Below are 19,826 nucleotides of genomic sequence, written 5' to 3'. Positions count from 1 at the left end.
AGTCATATCTCTCTGTCCCAGAAACCTCAGTCCCAAATGAGAGGGTTTTTTTTCTGTTGCAGGGGACATTGTAAATACCCAGAGATACCAGCTTTTACCAGATTATATTTATATGATAATTTTCCTTAAAGCCCATCTCTATCTAAGTGAGTGAGTGATTAAATGTTGAATGTGATGAGTTTTCAACAATACTAAATTGAAACTTTATTTTTTTACATGGTTTAATAATTTTGTGTTATTAAAATTGAAGTTCCTGTTTCACAGCTTACAGATAGATGGCTAATTTGTATGTCATTGACACTTTTGGCACTTTTTTGGAGTATTTTCATAAGTTTTGTTTTTCCTGTAAATGATTCAATAAATACCGTACCGTGACATTCATACCGAGGTATTACCGTACCGTGAAATTCTGATACCGTTACATCCCTAGTTGTGTCACATGATAAACTCGACAAGTCGCCATGGAAACTGTGAGTAAACAAACTGTCCTGTGTTTGACCTGTGCTGGACATATAGGACTGCAGCGCTTCTGCATTATTGTGGCTCTTGGAGATGCTAACACTGTTGCTCTGAAGACGCCTGATCTAGAGCACTACTGAGTAAAGCTGAGGACTGGCAGAGAATGTTGCACACACACACACACACACACGCTTCATGCTGGTGTCGGGGAAGCTTCTGGAAATGGGGTCAGATGTAAGTGGGTTGTAAACTCCTGTGTAGAGAGTAAATGCTGCTTCTGGCTGAAGTGTGGCACATGCTCAGGTCTGGGAGTTTCTGAAGGTGATGGTGTCTGAAATACTGAGGGTACAGGATACTCCAGCCTGTTAATGACAGAGTGAAGCTGCGCTCACACTAGAGTTTGTGTGTGTGTGTGAAGCTCTGTCAGACAGCGCTGTGAAAAGGGGCGGGGTTAAAGAAGACGATTAGACACTAATGAAGCGAGCGATTGGTCCGTATTACACATTTCTGTCCAGAGAGGTCGTGTTGAGTCAATCACTGAAGACTAGGAGAAACACCAGACAGACACACACTCGGCTCTACATCAGTGTGTGTGTGTGTGTGTCCACTCTGTCCTGTTTCCCATCATCCCCATAGCAACCGTTGCCACAACATGTTGTTGTGTGCAGATGCCCAGCGCTCGCTGTGAGACTGCAGCACATGTGAACCAGAGCAGGAATTCGGCTGCAAACATAATCAACATAAAAATAAACCGGCAGCTTTCAGAAATAGCTGCGTGATAGTCCAGATCGTCTCCCGAGTCCCGCGCGCTCCGTCTGCTCAACCGGGACGCCTTTCACACAGTGGCATCTGTGATTTACTGAATGTTTGGCGTCTGGGCTTTGGGGGCTCGTCCGGGATCTGATTAATCTGGAATTACAGCTCATGATGAAGGCAGAGTTCCCAACATTATTCATTCATTAAAACATCCAAACTTCAGGTTCTGCTAGTCGATTTAGCCATGTAATCCCATAATAACTGATGATGGATCAACACGCGCACGCACACACACACACACACACACACGCACACACAGCTGCCAGATGATGGAGAATTATCTGATGAAAAGCTCTACAATGTTTGTGTCATTCAGGTGCTGAAGTGTGTGTGTCTGTGTGTGTGTGTGTGTGTGTGTGTGTGTGTGTGTGTGTGTGTGTGTGTTCAGTACTGTAAATTCGGTACAGTGAATTACTCCAATAATGGTGAGAGCTCACGTTCACACTGAGCTGAGACTCTGATTGAATTCAAGTCTTTCTTTACTCTGATGTTTCGTTTGCGGACATTAATTACACACCGACACTCAAACACCCACAACACACTCATTACATCTAATAACACACAGACAACAAACAGCATGCTGAGAGAGAGAGAGAGAGAGAGAGAAGGAGAGTATTCAGTGTGTGTGTGTGTGTGTGTGTGTGTGTGTGTGTGTGTGTGTGTGTGTGTGTGTGTGTGTGTGTGTGTGTGTGTGTGTGTGTGTGCGTGTGCGCTATAGATGTATGTGCGGGCGGCTGCAGCTGATGAAGATCCTCCTCTTCCAGCACCGGGTGTCTCTCCCTCCTCTTTCTCCTCATCCTCTTCTTCTTGCTCGTCCTCCTCATTCTCCTCTTCTTCCTCTTCGAGACGAGGCGCGTGCGCGTGCGGTTGAGCGGAGGGGCAGGGCGCGTGCGCGCGCTGCTCTGTGTGTGTGAGTGAGAGAGGCTGTGTGTGTGAGAGTGTATGTGTGTGTGTGTGTGTGTATGTGTGTTGATGTGAGGAGAATCACAGTGATCTGGCTCTTAGCTCTCCGGCTAGCAGCTAGCGCTGTGTCCCGCGGAAGGTCTGCTGTTCTCCGTCATGCTGCCGGTAAGGACGCGTCGGTTCCGCCGGTGTTGGCGGCGCTGTCTGCGGGTTTATCCGAGATCCGCGCTGGATCACCGCAGCTGTGCCGTTAATACCGAAAATTACGTAATGCATGTTGAATGAAATCTATCAGATGTAAAGCATGCAGGCCTTCAGTGTGTGTGTGTGTGTGTGTGTGTGTGTGTGTGTGTGTGTGACTGCAGGAGCATCCGCGCTTTGGAGATGTGTGCATGTATGTTTATAGTGTGTTCTGTGCGCTTGTGTGTGTGCGCGTGTGTGTTTGTGTGTGTAATAACATCTCGTGTGTTCGACTGTGACCTGTGCAGTGTCAGAAATAAACTTCTGTTGGACGGTAGATAGAGCTGATGATTGAAGCTGTATAAATGAAAACAGCGCGTGTCTGTAATAATGGCTGAGATTTCATATCATCAAATATAAACATTCTCATATCGGGGACATTTTTATCCCTGATTAATGCCTGATCCTCCACTCTATACTCTCTGTGTGTCTGTATGTATTCAGTCAGCGTGTGCAGAGTTTTGGGCTAGTGTCTAGATATGCTCTCTCTTTAAATATCTGTACAACCACTTGCACTATATATATATATATATATATATATATATATATATATATATATATATATATATATATATATATATATATATATATATATATATATATATATATACAGTTGAAGTCAGAATTATTCGCCTCTCTGTTTATTTTTGTCCCCAATTTCTGTTTATCGGTTTATCACTAGGGTAATTAGGGTAAAGTTAGGGTAATTAGGCAAGTTATGTGTAACAGTGGTTTGTTCTGGAGACTATCAGAAAAAATATAGCTTAAAGGGGCGAATAATACTGACCTTAAAATTGTGTTTAAAAAATTAAAAACCGCTTTTATTCTAGCCGAAATAAAACCCATAAGACTTTCTCCAGAAGAACAAATATTATCAGACATACTGTGAACATTTCCTGAATCTGTTCAACATCATGAGGGAAATATTTAAATTATAAAACAAAATTCATGACTTCAACTGTATATATATACATGTGTGTGTGTGTGTGTGTGTGTGTGTGTGTGTGTAAAGCTGTTCTAAATGATATATATGTAGAGTTGTGCTATATAATATATGTACACTTGTGCTATTTAATATATATGTACAGTTGTGCTGAATGATCTATATTTACAGTTCTGCTATATTATATATGTACAGTTGAGCTATATAATATATGTACTGTTGTACTATATGTACAGTTGCGCTATATAATATATGTACTGTTGTACTATATGTACAGTTGTGCTATATTATATATGTACAGTTGTGCTATATGATCTATATGTACAGTTGAGCTATGTAATATATGTACTGTTGTACTATATGTACAGTTGTGCTATATTATATATGTACAGTTGTGCTATATGATCTATATGTACAGTTGAGCTATATAATATATGTACTGTTGTACTATATGTACAGTTGTGCTATATTATATATGTACAGTTCTGCTATATGATCTATATGTACAGTTGAGCTATATAATATATGTACTGTTGTACTATATGTACAGTTGTGCTATATTATATATGTACAGTTGTGCTATATGATCTATATGTACAGTTGAGCTATATAATATATATGTACAGTTGTGCTATATAATATATGTACAGTTGTGCTATAGTATATATGTACAGTTGTGCTGTATTATATATGTACTGTTGTGCTATATGATCTATATGTACAGTTGAGCTATATAATATATATGTACAGTTGTGCTATATAATATATGTACAGTTGTGCTATAATATACATCTACAGTTTTGCTGTATTATATATGTACTGTTGTGCTATATGATTTGTTTGTACAGTTGAGCTATATAATATATATGTACAGTTGTGCTATATAATATATGTGTACAGTTGTGCTATAATATATATGTACAGTTGAGCTATATAATGTGTATGTACAATTGTGCTATATAATATATATGTACAGTTGTGCTATATTATATATGTACAGTTGTGCTATATAATGTCTGTACAGTTGTGCTATATTATATATGTTCAGTTGTGCTATATGATCTATATGTACAGTTGTGCTATATTATATATGTACAGTTGTGCTATATAATATATGTACAGTTGTGCTATATTATATATGTTCAGTTGTGCTATATGATCTATATATACAGTTGTGCTATATATTATATGTAAAGTTGTGTTATATGATCTATATGTACAGTTGTGTTGTATTATATATGCACAGTTGTGCTATATAATATATGTATAGTAGTGTTATATGATCTATACAGTTGTGCTATATGATCTATATGTACAGATGTGCTATATGATCTATATGTACAGTTCTGCTATATTATATATGTACAGTTGTGCTATATTATATGTATAGTTGTGTTATATGATTTATATGTACAGCAGATGCAGTATGGTGCAGGCTTCTGCCGGGGACCTTGCTCTCCGTGTTCTGCCCTGAACTGACTGTAAAACAAACACAGATTCTGATCAAGGATGTTTGTTGTCAGATTTGGACACACCTGCAGCAGTGTGTGTGTGTGTGTGTGTGTGTGTGTGTGTGTGTGTGTGTGTGTGTGTGTGTGTGTGTGTGTGTGTGTGTGTGTGTGTGTGTGTGTGTGTGTGCGTGCCCGTGTGCGTGCCGCTCTGCACCTGTTACTGTGAGCACACAGGTGACTGTGTGTGTGTTGTGTGTGTGGACGTCCATCTGTGCGGTTACAGGTAACTCTTCCTCTGGGGTGAGCAGGGTTTGGGGAATCTGGAGTGCGTGCATGCATGCGTGTGTGTGTGTGTAGAGAGAGAGAGCTTCAGTGGTGGTCATCAGTAGTGTGTGTTCTTCGTCTGCTGTGTGCTCCACTGTTCCTGCTCCTGTTCATCATCTGAACACCTGAAACTGCTGTCACACAGAGTTCATCTTCTCGAGTTGTGTTGTTGTTGTTGTTGTTGTTGTTGTGGTGGTGGTGGTGTGTGTGTGTGTGTGTGTGTGTGTGTGTGTGTGTGTGTGTGTGCTGTAGAGAAAATGCACTATTATTTTTAATTAGGCAGATGCGAACACAATGAGTCACGACTTCTGGCTGTTATTGTTGGCAATGGCTGTCATGCAGCAGGCGTGTGTGTGTGTGTGTGTGTTAGTGTGTGTGTGTATCTGTGTGTATGCATGCATGCGTGTGTGTGTATGTCTGTGTGCGCTTGTGTGCATCATGTGTGTGTGTGTTTCAGTGTGTGCATGTGTTTGTGTGTGTGTGTGTGTGTGTGTGTGTGTGTGTGTGTGTTCAGAGGGATGGAGATGTTGCTCAGCTCTGAGACGGCTCTGTCTGCAGTATCAGTGTTAGTAAGAAGAGTTGTGCAGTGTACTGTGTGTGTGTGTGTGTGTGTGTGTTGTGCAGTGTGTGACTTGTGCAGTGTGTATGTATGTTTTGCAGTGCGTGTGTGTTGTGAAGTGTGTGTGTGTGTGTGTGTGTTGTGCAGTGTTTATGTGTGTTGTGCAGTGAACTGTGTGTGTGTGTGTGTGTGTGTGTTGTGCAGTGGGTTGTGTTGTGCAGTGTGTGTGTTGTGCAGTGTCTGTGTGTGTGTGTGTGTTGTGCAGTGGGCTGGTTTTCACAGTGTGTGTGTTTGTTGTGCAGTGTGTTGTGTAGTGGGGTGTGTGTGTTGTGCAGTAGGTGCGTTTTGCAGTGGGTGTGTTGTGCTGTGTGTGTGTGTGTGTGTGTGTTGTGCTGTGTGTGTGTGTTGTGAGGTGTGTGTTGTGCAGTGTGTGTGTGTTGTGAGGTGTGTGTGTTGTCTAGTGTGTGTGTTGTGCAGTGTGTGTGTGTTGTGAGGTGTGTGTTGTGCAGTGTGTTTGTTGTGAAGTGTGTGTGTGTGTGTTGTGAGGTGTGTGTGTTGTGCAGTGTGTGTGTTGTGCAGTGTGTGTGTGTTGTGAGGTGTGTGAGTTTTGCAGTAGGTGTGTTTTGCAGTGGGTGTGTTTGTGTGTGTGTGTGTGTGTGTGTGTGTGTGTGTTTGTTTGTTGTGCAGTGTGTGTGTGTTTGTTTGTTGTGCAGTGTGTGTGTTGTGCAGTGTGTGTGTTGTGCAGTGTGTGTGTCGTGCAGTGTGTGTGTGTTGTGAGGTGTGTGAGTTTTGCAGTAGGTGTGTTTTGCAGTGGGTGTGTTGTGCAGTGTGTGTGTTTGTGTGTGTGTGTGTGTGTGTGTGTGTGTGTGTGTGTGTGTGTGTGTGTGTGTGTGTGTGTTTGTTTGTTGTGCAGTGTGTGTGTGTGTTTGTTTGTTGTGCAGTGTGTGTGTTGTGCAGTGTGTGTGTGTGTTGTGCAGTGTGTGTGTTGTGCAGTGTGTGTGTTGTGCAGTGTGTGTGTGTTGTGAGGTGTGTGAGTTTTGCAGTAGGTGTGTTTTGCAGTGGGTGTGTTGTGCAGTGTGTGTGTTTGTGTGTGTGTGTGTGTGTGTGTGTGTGTGTGTGTGTGTTTGTTTGTTGTGCAGTGTGTGTGTGTGTTTGTTTGTTGTGCAGTGTGTGTGTTGTGCAGTGTGTGTGTGTGTTGTGCAGTGTGTGTGTGTCGTGCAGTGTGTGTGTTGTGCAGTGTGTGTGTGTTGTGAGGTGTGTGAGTTTTGCAGTAGGTGTGTTTTGCAGTGGGTGTGTTGTGCAGTGTGTGTGTTTGTGTGTGTGTGTGTGTGTGTGTGTGTGTGTGTGTGTGTGTGTGTTTGTTTGTTGTGCAGTGTGTGTGTGTGTTTGTTTGTTGTGCAGTGTGTGTGTTGTGCAGTGTGTGTGTGTGTGTTGTGCAGTGTGTGTGTGTCGTGCAGTGTGTGTGTTGTGCAGTGTGTGTGTGTTGTGAGGTGTGTGAGTTTTGCAGTAGGTGTGTTTTGCAGTGGGTGTGTTGTGCAGAGTGTGTGTGGGTGTGTTTGTTTGTTGTGCAGTTTGTGTGTGTGTGTGTGTGTGTGTGTGTGTGTGTGTGTGTGTGTGTGTGTGTGTGTGTGTGTCTGTGTGTTTCCAGATGAGGCTCTAGTTTCTAAAGCCTGGTTTATACTCCTGCGTCAGGTGACCGGCGTAACCCACGGCGCAGGCAACGCGAGTGGCTGTGCATTTATACTGCTGCTGCTGCTGTCTCTGCTGGTCTGCATTAACACTTCTGAAACGCTAGTTGGCAGTGAGGTGTAAATGTTCCTCTGTGTCGAGTTTCTCCGCTGCTGTTTTGCTTTTCCTGAACACTTCCTGGTTGTACAAGTGACTCAAACTCGCTCATTTTGAGGCAGGAACCGGCGGACGTGCACCAACTTTAACTATGAGGTAAACGCAAAACAAAACTTTCCATCCGGAGCTCCTTCACGGGACTCCACACTTGAAACAATCGCTCTATCGGGGTCGTGGCATTCGCGCAGCTCTCGGTCCTGCCCAGACTCGTCAGCGCAACCAAGCTGACCAATCACAGAGCTTACGCTACGTGTTGTTGCGACGTGTAGTTAAAATTTTTGAGAGGTGCACGTCAGCTACGTCGACGGCCACGGCGAACAGCTATGCGTCAGCGCCGTAGCATACACCGGCGTTTGACGCAGAAGTATAAATCAGCCTTAAGTGTGTTCGACTCTTCCCACACAGCACTAGTGGTGGTGAACACACACTGCAGGTGAGCGCTCTGAGTTGTGATGTTGGGTTATCTCGTCAGTAAAGCGCTCTACACTCTAGAACCCTCCACACCTCTGCTCATCCGTCAGTCTGACACTGCAGTGTGGAGTTCAGTCAGTCTGAGTCGGATTGAGGAGACCTCTCTCTTCACACAGGCAGGGTGAGCTGTGTTAGCAGTAGACGCTGGATACTCTGCTCTCCTCCAGTGGCAGCTTGATGAACATTGTCATCCTCACTGTTATTTCTGAAAGCAGCACTAGATGCTGTGCTCGTCTGGGAAAGGCTGACTGATTTCAGAATGTGTAGATGTTTAGACTGAAACAGACAGAAGCTCCGAGCAGGAGCAGCTCTTCAGCAGTGTACATCATCATGAGGCGCACTCATTAGTGAACAGATGACGCTGTGTCTGCCGTGCGTGCTCCTGTAGGACAGGTTATAGCGAGAGCTCTGCTGTTGACTGAGCTCCAGATCAGCTCTTCCTGCACTGCTGCGGCCCTGGAGGAGTAGATGATCATCTCACGCACTGAGGCCTTTACTGTCGCTCTCATAGACGGAGGTCGCCGGGAGTAGCTCACTCTTCATTGAAATGTGTGAATAGAGGCTTTAGCGTTTGTCCGTATTCAGAGTTTGGCTTTCTGAATAATTTCAGCTGCACATTCTGAGCACATACAGGCATGGGTATCGTCAGCGCAACACTGAAGCAACATTAGCATCTCACATCGCAACATTAGCTTCTCACATCGTAACATTAGCATTTCACATCACAACATTAGCATGTCACATCGTAACATTAGCATCTCACATCGCAACATTAGCATCTCACATGGTAACATTAGCATCTCACATCACAACATTAGCATCTCACATGGTAACATTAGCATCTCACATCACAACATTAGCATCTCACATCGTAACATTAGCATCTCACATCGCAACATTAGCTTCTCACATCGTAACATTAGCATTTCACATCACAACATTAGCATGTCACATCGTAACATTAGCATCTTACATCGCAACATTAGCATCTCACATCGCAACATTAGCATCTCACATGGTAACATTAGCATCTCACATCACAACATTAGCATCTCACATGGTAACATTAGCATCTCACATCGCAACATTAGCATCTCACATCACAACATTAGCATCTCGCATCGTAACAGCATCTCACATCGCAACATTAGCATCTCACATCGCAACATTAGCATCTCACATCGCAACATTAGCATCTCACATCGTAACATTAGCTTCTCACATCACAACATTAGCATCTCACATCGCAACATTAGCATCTCACATCGTAACATTAGCATCTCACATCGTAACATTAGCATCTCACATCGCAACATGAGCATCTCACATCGCAACATGAGCATCTCACATCGCAACATTAGCATCTCACATCGTAACATTAGCTTCTCACATCACAACATTAGCATCTCACATCGCAACATTAGCATCTCACATCGTAACATTAGCTTCTCACATCGCAACATTAGCATCTCACATCGTAACATTAGCATCTCACATCGCAACATGAGCATCTCACATCGCAACATTAGCATCTCACATCGTAACATTAGCTTTTCACATCACAACATTAGCATCTCACATTGTAACATTAGCATCTAACATCGTAACATTCGCTTCTCACATCGCAACATTAGCATCTCACATCGTAACATTAGCATCTCACATCGCAACATTAGCTTCTCACATCGCAACATTAGCATCTCACATCGCAACATTAGCTTCTCACATCGCAACATTAGCTTCTCACATCGCAACATTAGCTTGTCACATCGCAACATTAGCATCTTACGTCGCAACATTAGCATTTTACATCGCAACACTAGTATCTCACATCGCAACATTAGCATCTCACATCGTAACATTAGCTTCTCACATCGTAACATTATCATCTCATATCGCAACACTAGTATCTCACATTGCAACATTAGCATCTCATATCGCAACATTAGCATCTCACATTGCAACATTAGCATCTAAAATCATAACGTTGGCATCTGATATTAGCATTTCACATTATAACGTTAGCATCTGATGTTAGCATCTGACATCGTATTGTTAGCATTTCGCATCATTACAATAACGGCCAATGTTAGCATCTCATATTATTACATTAGCATCTGATGTTAGCATCACATTTCGGAACGTTCAGACCGGGTGCGTGACAGAGCTGGAGTAAACTGAGATGAGATGTGTTCCTGCTGTTATAGCACTGTGCTTTTGTCAACGACACCACTGATCAATTCTTCATTTAACGATCCCTCAGTAATGTGACCAATAATCAATACTCCAGAAACCACACCTGAACATTAGCAGCACTGAAGTTCACACAGTTGACTAAAGTTCTCAGAACCTCACTGTACAACCAAATGACACAGTCACCGTATCATCACCTCTCAGCCTGTAGTTTATGCTAATGTTTGACTGTAGTTTTTGTTAAATTCTGACTGTAGTTTGTGCAAATCTTTAAGTGTAGTCTTGCTATTTTCTGACTGTAGTTTTTCTGACTAGTTTTTTTTAACATATTCTGACTGTAGTTTTTGCTATATTATGTCTGTAGTTTTGATGTATTCTGACTGTAGTTTTTGATGTATTCTGACTGTAGTTTTTGCTATATTCTGACTGTAGTTTTGATGTATTCTGACTGTAGTTTTTGATGTATTCTGACTGTAGTTTTTGCTATATTCTGACTGTAGTTTTGATGTATTCTGACTGTAGTTTTTGCTATATTCTGACTGTAGTTTTTGCTATTTTCTGACTGTAGTTTTTGATATATTCTGACTGTAGTTTTTGCTATATTCTGACTGTAGTTTTGATATATTCTGACTGTAGTTTTTGCTATTTTCTGACTGTAGTTTTTGATATATTCTGACTGTAGTTTTTGCTATATTCTGACTGTAGTTTTTGATGTATTCTGACTGTAGTTTTTGCTATATTCTGACTGTAGTTTTGATATATTCTGACTGTAGTTTTTGCTATTTTCTGACTGTAGTTTTTGATATATTCTGACTGTAGTTTTTGCTATATTCTGACTGTAGTTTTTGATGTATTCTGACAGTAGTTTTTGCTATTTTCTGACTAGTTTTTGATATATTCTGACTGTAGTTTTTGCTATATTCTGACTGTAGTTTATGCAAATCTTTAAGTGTAGTCTTGCTATTTTCTGACTGTAGTTTTTCTGACTGTAGTTTTTTATTTTCTATCTGTTGTTTCTCTTATATTCTGTCTGTAGTTTTTCTGACTGTAGTTTTTGATATATTCTGTCTGTAGTTTTTCTGACTAGTTTTGATGTATTCTGACTGTAGTTTTTGATGCATTCTGACTGTAGTTTTTGCTATATTCTGACTAGTTTTTGATGTATTCTGACTGTAGCTTTGATGTATTCTGACTGTAGTTTTGATGTATTCTGACTGTAGTTTTTTTATGCATTCTGACTGTAGTTTTTGCTATATTCTGACTGTAGTTTTTGATGTATTCTGACTGGAGTTTTGATGTATTCTGACTGTAGTTTTTTGCTATATTCTGACTGTAGTTTTTTTGCTACATTCTGACTGTAGTTTTTGCTATTTTCTGACTGTAGTTTTTGATATATTCTGACTGTAGTTTTTGCTATATTCTGACTGTAGTTTTGATATATTCTGACTGTAGTTTTTGCTATTTTCTGACTGTAGTTTTTGATATATTCTGACTGTAGTTTTTGCTATATTCTGACTGTAGTTTTTGATGTATTCTGACTGTAGTTTTTGCTATATTCTGACTGTAGTTTTGATATATTCTGACTGTAGTTTTTGCTATTTTCTGACTGTAGTTTTTGATATATTCTGACTGTAGTTTTTGCTATATTCTGACTGTAGTTTTTGATGTATTCTGACAGTAGTTTTTGCTATTTTCTGACTAGTTTTTGATATATTCTGACTGTAGTTTTTGCTATATTCTGACTGTAGTTTATGCAAATCTTTAAGTGTAGTCTTGCTATTTTCTGACTGTAGTTTTTCTGACTGTAGTTTTTTATTTTCTATCTGTTGTTTCTCTTATATTCTGTCTGTAGTTTTTCTGACTGTAGTTTTTGATATATTCTGTCTGTAGTTTTTCTGACTAGTTTTGATGTATTCTGACTGTAGTTTTTGATGCATTCTGACTGTAGTTTTTGCTATATTCTGACTAGTTTTTGATGTATTCTGACTGTAGCTTTGATGTATTCTGACTGTAGTTTTGATGTATTCTGACTGTAGTTTTTTTATGCATTCTGACTGTAGTTTTTGCTATATTCTGACTGTAGTTTTTGATGTATTCTGACTGGAGTTTTGATGTATTCTGACTGTAGTTTTTTGCTATATTCTGACTGTAGTTTTTTTGCTACATTCTGACTGTAGTTTTTGCTATTTTCTGACTGTAGTTTTTGATGTTTTCTGACTGTAGTTTTTTATATATTCTGACTGTAGTTTTTTTTTTTTATATATTCTGACTGTAGTTTTTGATGTATTCAGACTGTAGTTTTTGCTATATTCTGAATGTAGTTTTTTTTGCTATATTCTGACTGTAGTTTTTTGCTATATTCTGAATGTAGTTTTTTTTGCTATATTCTGACTGTAGTTTTGATGTATTCTGACTGTAGTTTTTGATGTATTCTGACTGTAGTTTTTTATATATTCTGACTGTAGTTTTTTTTATATATTCTGACTGTAGTTTTTGATGTATTCAGACTGTAGTTTTTGCTATATTCTGAATGTAGTTTTTTTGCTATATTCTGACTGTAGTTTTTTGCTATATTCTGAATGTAGTTTTTTTTGCTATATTCTGACTGTAGTTTTGATGTATTCTGACTGTAGTTTTTGATGTATTCTGACTGTAGTTCTTTGCTATATTCTGACTGTAGTTTTTGATGTATTCTGACTGTAGTTTTTGATGTATTCTGACTGTAGTTTTTGCTATATTCTGACTGTAGTTTTTGATGTATTCTAACTGTAGTTTTGATGTATTCTGACTATAGTTTTTGATGCATTCTGACTGTAGTTTTTGCTATATTCTGCCTTTGTTTTTGATGTATTCTGACTAGTTTTTTGCTACATTCAGACTGTAGTTTTTGATGCATTCTGACTGTAGTTTTGATGCATTCTGACTGTAGTTTTGATGTATTCTGACTGTAGTTTTGATGTATTCTGACTGTAGTTTTTGATGTATTCTGACTGTAGTTTATGCAAATCTTTAAGTGTAGTCTTGCTATTTTCTGACTGTAGTATTTCTGACTGTAGTTTTTATTTTCTATCTGTTGTTTCTGTTATATTCTGTCTGTAGTTTTTCTGACTAGTTTTTTTTAACATATTCTGACTGTAGTTTTTGCTAAATTATGTCTGTAGTTTTTCTGACTGTAGTTTTTGATATATTATGTCTGAAGTTTTTGTGACTGTAGTTTTGATGTATTCTGACTGTAGTTTTTTGCTATATTCTGACTAGTTTTTTTTGCTACATTCTGACTGTAGTTTTTGCTATTTTCTGACTGTAGTTTTTGATATATTCTGACTGTAGTTTTTGCTAAATTATGTCTGTAGTTTTTCTGACTGTAGTTTTTGATATATTATGTCTGAAGTTTTTCTGACTGTAGTTTTTGATGTTTTCTGACTGTAGTTTTTTATATATTCTGACTGTAGTTTTTTTTTATATATTCTGACTGTAGTTTTTGATGTATTCAGACTGTAGTTTTTGCTATATTCTGAATGTAGTTTTTTTTGCTATATTCTGACTGTAGTTTTTTGCTATATTCTGAATGTAGTTTTTTTTGCTATATTCTGACTGTAGTTTTGATGTATTCTGACTGTAGTTTTTGATGTATTCTGACTGTAGTTTTTTATATATTCTGACTGTAGTTTTTTTTATATATTCTGACTGTAGTTTTTGATGTATTCAGACTGTAGTTTTTGCTATATTCTGAATGTAGTTTTTTTGCTATATTCTGACTGTAGTTTTTTGCTATATTCTGAATGTAGTTTTTTTTGCTATATTCTGACTGTAGTTTTGATGTATTCTGACTGTAGTTTTTGATGTATTCTGACTGTAGTTCTTTGCTATATTCTGACTGTAGTTTTTGATGTATTCTGACTGTAGTTTTTGATGTATTCTGACTGTAGTTTTTGCTATATTCTGACTGTAGTTTTTGATGTATTCTAACTGTAGTTTTGATGTATTCTGACTATAGTTTTTGATGCATTCTGACTGTAGTTTTTGCTATATTCTGCCTTTGTTTTTGATGTATTCTGACTAGTTTTTTGCTACATTCAGACTGTAGTTTTTGATGCATTCTGACTGTAGTTTTGATGCATTCTGACTGTAGTTTTGATGTATTCTGACTGTAGTTTTGATGTATTCTGACTGTAGTTTTTGATGTATTCTGACTGTAGTTTATGCAAATCTTTAAGTGTAGTCTTGCTATTTTCTGACTGTAGTATTTCTGACTGTAGTTTTTATTTTCTATCTGTTGTTTCTGTTATATTCTGTCTGTAGTTTTTCTGACTAGTTTTTTTTAACATATTCTGACTGTAGTTTTTGCTAAATTATGTCTGTAGTTTTTCTGACTGTAGTTTTTGATATATTATGTCTGAAGTTTTTGTGACTGTAGTTTTGATGTATTCTGACTGTAGTTTTTGCTATTTTCTGACTGTAGTTTTTGATATATTCTGACTGTAGCTTTTGCTATATTCTGACTGTAGTTTTGATGTATTCTGACTGTAGTTTTGATGTATTCTGACTGTAGTTTTTTATATATATTCTGACTGTAGTTTTTGATGCATTCTGACTGTAGTTTTTGCTATATTCTGACTAGTTTTTGATATATTCTGACTGTAGTTTTTGATGTTTTCTGTCTGTAGTTTTTGCTATTTTCTGACTGTAGTTTTTGATATATTCTGACTGTAGTTTTTTTGCTATTTTCTGACTGTAGTTTTTGATATATACTGACTGTAGGTTTTGATGTATTCTGACTGTAGTTTATGCAAATCTTTAAGTGGAGTCTTGCTATTTTCTGACTGTAGTTTTTCTGACTGTAGTTTTTATTTTCTATCTGTTGTTTCTGTTATATTCTGTTTGTAGTTTTTCTGACTAGTTTTTTTTTAACATATTCTGACTGTAGTTTTTGCTATATTCTGTCTGTAGTTTTTCTGACTGTAGTTTTTGATATATTCTGTCTGTAGTTTTACCTGACTGTAGTTTTGATGTATTCTGACTGTAGTTTTTTTTGCTACATTCTGACTGTAGTTTTTGCTATATTCTGACTGTAGTTTTTTTTTTGCTATATTCTGACTGTAGTTTTTGATATACTCTGACTGTAGTTTTTGCTATTTTCTGATTGTAGTTTTTGATATATTCTGACTGTAGTTTTTGATATATTCTGACTGTAGTTTTTTTTGCTACATTCTGACTGTAGTTTTTGATATATTCTGACTGTAGTTTTTTTTGCTATATTCTGACTGTAGTTTTTGCTATTTACTGACTGTAGTTTTTTATATATTCTGACTGTAGTTTTTTTTGCTATATTCTGACTGTAGTTTTTGCTATTTACTGACTGTAGTTTTTTATATATTCTGACTGTAGTTTTTGATATATTCTGACTGTAGTTTTTGATATACTCTGACTGTAGTTTTTGCTATTTACCGACTGTAGTTTTTTTTATATATTCTGACTGTAGTTTTTGATATATTCTGACTGTAGTTTTTTTTGCTATATTCTGACTGTAGTTTTTGATATATTCCGACTGTAGTTTTTTAAAAATATATTCTGACTGTAGTTTTTGATGTATTCTGACTGTAGTTTTGATGTATTCTGACTGTAGTTTTTTATATATTCTGACTGTAGTTTTTGATGCATTCTGACTGTAGTTTTTGCTATATTCTGACTAGTTTTTGATATATTCTGACTGTAGTTTATGCTATATTCTGACTGTAGCTTTTGTTATATTTTTACTGTAGTTTTTGTTATTTTCTGACAGTTAATTATTTTTGACTGTAGTTTATGCTAATGTTTGACTTGTTTTTGTTATAACCTTTCTGTACTTTTGTTATTTTCTAAGAGTAGTTTTTGCTATATTCTACCTGTAGTTTACGCTAATGTTTGACTGTGGTTTTTGTTATATTCTGAGTGTAGTTTTTGTTATGTTCTCACTGTAGTTTTTGTTATTTTAAATGTCTACAGTAAAGCTGTATGGGTCGTTCACATATATGAGAAGCACTGCTCACAACACAGAGGCTTTATACACACAAATACTGTATAAGTGTTCATTACTAACCTTTATATCAACATGATTTGATTATAACTGCAGATCAATGATATGTGAAATAGGCTACTGTAACGTCTGCAATTATGTACTATAAATAAATAAATGAACATATATGAACACATACAGCCCCTTACAGTCTCTTATATGAACACATACAGCCCCTTACAGTCTCCGCATGTGAGTTCTCTGGAGAAAGGGAAACCGCTCGCGCTTTAGATGGCCATGTAAACAACAGCAGCAGGACACAAGGTAGATTCTGCTGTTCTTCTTAGCTTTGTGGTTGTTCTTCAAGACACAATCAAGATTTGTTTGAGCTCGGGTCGACCATGGCTTATTATTAAATGTATATATTATTACCTATGTGTTCATTCTCCTGCTAGTGTATGCGCTAGTGACAGATTTCTGTAAGCCAATACCGTTCAGCTGCGCGTATGTAAGAAGAATACACTGTTGTGTATTCTGCAGGATGTGTGTTTGTTATATATGCATTTATTTGATTGAGTGTGTGTGTGTGTGTTTGACTGAACATGCAGATGGAGATATGGATATAAATGTGGATATGGATGGAGCGGTGTCCTCATCTGCTTGTCCTGAACAGGTTCTCCGTCATGCATGTTCTGTGCGCATCAGGATTCCTGGACGACACGCTCTCAGCTAAAAATAGTGTAGCACAGTGCAGAGTGAAGCTGAAGCTGTTTCTATTACTGCTGTTTCTAATTGAGGCTCGGCCGCTGCTGGGAGATGCGCATGCGGACGCAATTTACACTCCAATTACACTGACGACCTCTGTGCTATAACTCTGAACGCTATTATCACACGTGTGTGATGACGAGGGAGATGTGTCCAGATGCGTGTGTGTGTGTGTGTGTGTGTGTATGAGCTGATGCTTATGCTAATCTGCTGTTCATTCACTGCCCAGCAGCACACAAGTCACATGACTGATCTGCAGGTCACATGAGCACACACACACACAGCATATACAGTTAAAGTCAGCATTATTCGTCCTTCTGTGATGTTTTTATTCTCCCTAAATATTTCCCTCATGATGTTTCTCAAATTGAGGAAATGTTCACAGTATTTCATTTAATATTTGTTCTTCTAAAGAAAGTCTTAATTGTTTTATTTTGACTAGAATAAAAGCAGTTTTTAATTGTTTTAAGCTCATGTTAAGGTCACTATTATTCGCCCCTTCAGCAATATTAGTGTTGGATTGTCTCCAGAACAAACCGCTGTTATACAATGACTTGCCTTATTACCCTAACTTTACCCTAATTACCCTTGTGAAGCCTTTAAGCCAGGGGTGTCAAACTCATTTTAGCTCAGGGGCTGCATGGGGGGGGGGTGTTTTTGTATTTATTATGACACTGCTATACACCTTTTCTTTTCAATGGGTTAAAGTTATTTTAAAAAGGCTGTTGAAATAATAGAAATACACTATTTCTCTTACTTTTATGCTATTTAGGAGCCATGTGCAGGTGAAGGATGCTCTCTCTCTCTCTCTCTCTCTCTCTCTCTCTCTCTCTCTAAAGTTGCTATATTGGAATGACATTTACAGTATTGTCAAAATATTTAAGACATTTAAGGCATGACGTGAGTGGCGACAGCGACAAGAAAAAACTTCACCACTTGGCCAAAGTGAAGAATTAAAAACCCAGGAGAGAAACCAGGCTCAGTTGGGCACCACCATTTCTCCTCTGGCCAAACGTCTTGTGCAGAGCTGCAGTCTAGGCGCCGGAGGCTGGAGAGCTGGACATCCATCGTGGAGAAGCTGCAGGTGGGAGAGGTCACCGGCTGGTGTCCAGGCTGACCCTTCAGGATCAATGTGAGGACTCGTCTGTCTCATGCTCTCCTCTCCTCCATGACCACCACAGCAGCTGCTCAGGATACGGCCTGCTCCAGGATTATGGAAACCTCGGGAATTATAAAAACAGACCAACATAAGCGTGGCGATGCCGTTCACATTATAATGTCTTTAGGGAAGTGTTCCCGGCTCCGGTTGCCCTGAATCGCTACAGCGAGTTTCACAACAGGAGAATCACTGACAACTTTGTCCAAACTACGTCTCACAACCAAACAAACGCGAGAAGTGAGATGGAAACAACACGAGGTCCTGTAATATATCTTTCATTATTAACTATATCAGAAACAGAAACTTGTGTTGCTCGCCTGGCTTTTGAAGGGAATTAGCAATCTCTCCTCAACTAAAGTTTTTACTTTTGGATCTGGTTGTGATATTGCTCAGATGACTCATCAAACAGACACAGTGCTCCTGAAATTTACACTAGTTTTCCTCCATTTCTTGAGTCCAGATAAACTGAAAATGAGCTCTTTTAGCTTCTTCCCCAGCCTCCGCTGGCCTGCAGGTGCACACACTGGTGAATGCTGCTCTCTCATTGGCTGCAGGCGATCGCTGATGTTATCTTCAGTCAGAACTCATTTCACATGGCATGATGTGAGTCGCCGACAGCTCCAGACATTCAGCACGCCAATATCTGACTCATCGGTGATTCTCTCAGGTGGCGTCTTTGATAGTTCACATTGTGTGATCGTTACTCGCGTGCACGAGCACCCATTTACCTGTGATTTCAGGCATTTGTCTGCGATTTTCTCATAACCTGTTGCTAAGTCAAAATCAGGGTTAAAATCCTGCAGTCTGAACTCGGCATGCGCCGTTCAGGGCTTTGTGGGTAGTCAATAAAGTTTTAAATATATAGGATATTTATTTGGGATCCAGTGCACTGATGACAGAGCTGGAGTAATATGAGCATATCTCAGTTCTAGAAAGCTCTCAGCAGCTGAAGTTTGTTCATTAGGCCAGCAGAATGGCCGCCTAGTATCACAGTACAGTAATCTAATGGAGAGGTCATGACAGCATGAATCAGCTTTTCCGCATCAGACACTGACAGCAGATATTAAAGTTTGCCAACATTTTTAAGTTGAAGAAAAGCAGTTTAACACGTGCTGAAATCTGGCCTTCAAATGACACGCTGCTATCAAACATCACCCCCAAACTACTGACTGGAGATGAGGACTGAGTCCATCAAGAGTTAGACAGTGCTCTGGGTTTTTGCATGGGAGGTTTTTGGGTGCATTAAGCAAGACATCAGCATATAGTAATAAGCATGTATCAGGCAGTGTTTAATATCAGCTGTACAATCTGTTCTGTTCCTTAATTTATAGGAGTTATCAGGTAGAGAGGAGATGTAAAGTTGTGGATCATTAGCATAACAGGGAATGCTAACTCCATGTTTTATGGTGCTTTCACATCTGTAGTTCGCTTCTTTTGGTCCGGACCAAGGGCAATAATGATGCATTGTTGCATTTTCTGCCGTCTTCACACCACACTGCTGGCTTTAGTCCGAACCAGTTGAAATGAACCAAAATGCAGTCATCTGACAAAATCCACATCTCTCATTGGCCAGATGTTGTTGAACATATTTCCTAAACTGCTTATTGATTGGTCAGAATTCACGTGCGACTAATGCCAGTGAACTCCCGCAGGTAAACAAAACCTTTTACTCTGGAGGGGCGACTGCGCTGGCTGAATGTTTC

At 38.8% G+C, this 19,826-nt stretch overlaps 1 protein-coding gene across 15 annotated transcripts in view; it reads left to right on the top strand.

The window, feature by feature from the left end:
* The first annotated feature begins 2,207 nt into the window (after window positions 1–2,207).
* Window positions 2,208–19,826, top strand: part of plcb4b (phospholipase C, beta 4b) — a 98,630-nt gene continuing 81,011 nt past the window's right edge. For 13 of the 15 annotated variants that reach the window (XM_087298654.2, XM_087298648.2, XM_087298653.2 and 10 more), the window contains exon 1: window positions 2,208–2,343. In XM_087298654.2, the coding sequence (XP_087154780.1) occupies window positions 2,238–2,343 (106 nt within the window). In that variant the 5' untranslated portion in view covers window positions 2,208–2,237. Of the gene's footprint in view, window positions 2,344–5,028; window positions 5,096–19,826 lie in introns of those variants that run through there. The other 2 variants (XM_087298651.1, XM_087298652.1) reach the window with 2 other exon arrangements.

Source organism: Danio rerio, chromosome 20 (genome assembly GCF_052040795.2).
Source record: "Danio rerio strain M-AB ecotype USA chromosome 20, GRCz13ab, whole genome shotgun sequence".
NCBI classification, from domain to species: Eukaryota; Metazoa; Chordata; class Actinopteri; order Cypriniformes; family Danionidae; genus Danio; species Danio rerio.
The sequence above is the reverse complement of the archived record's forward strand: the minus strand, read 5'-3'. Positions and strand labels throughout refer to the sequence as shown.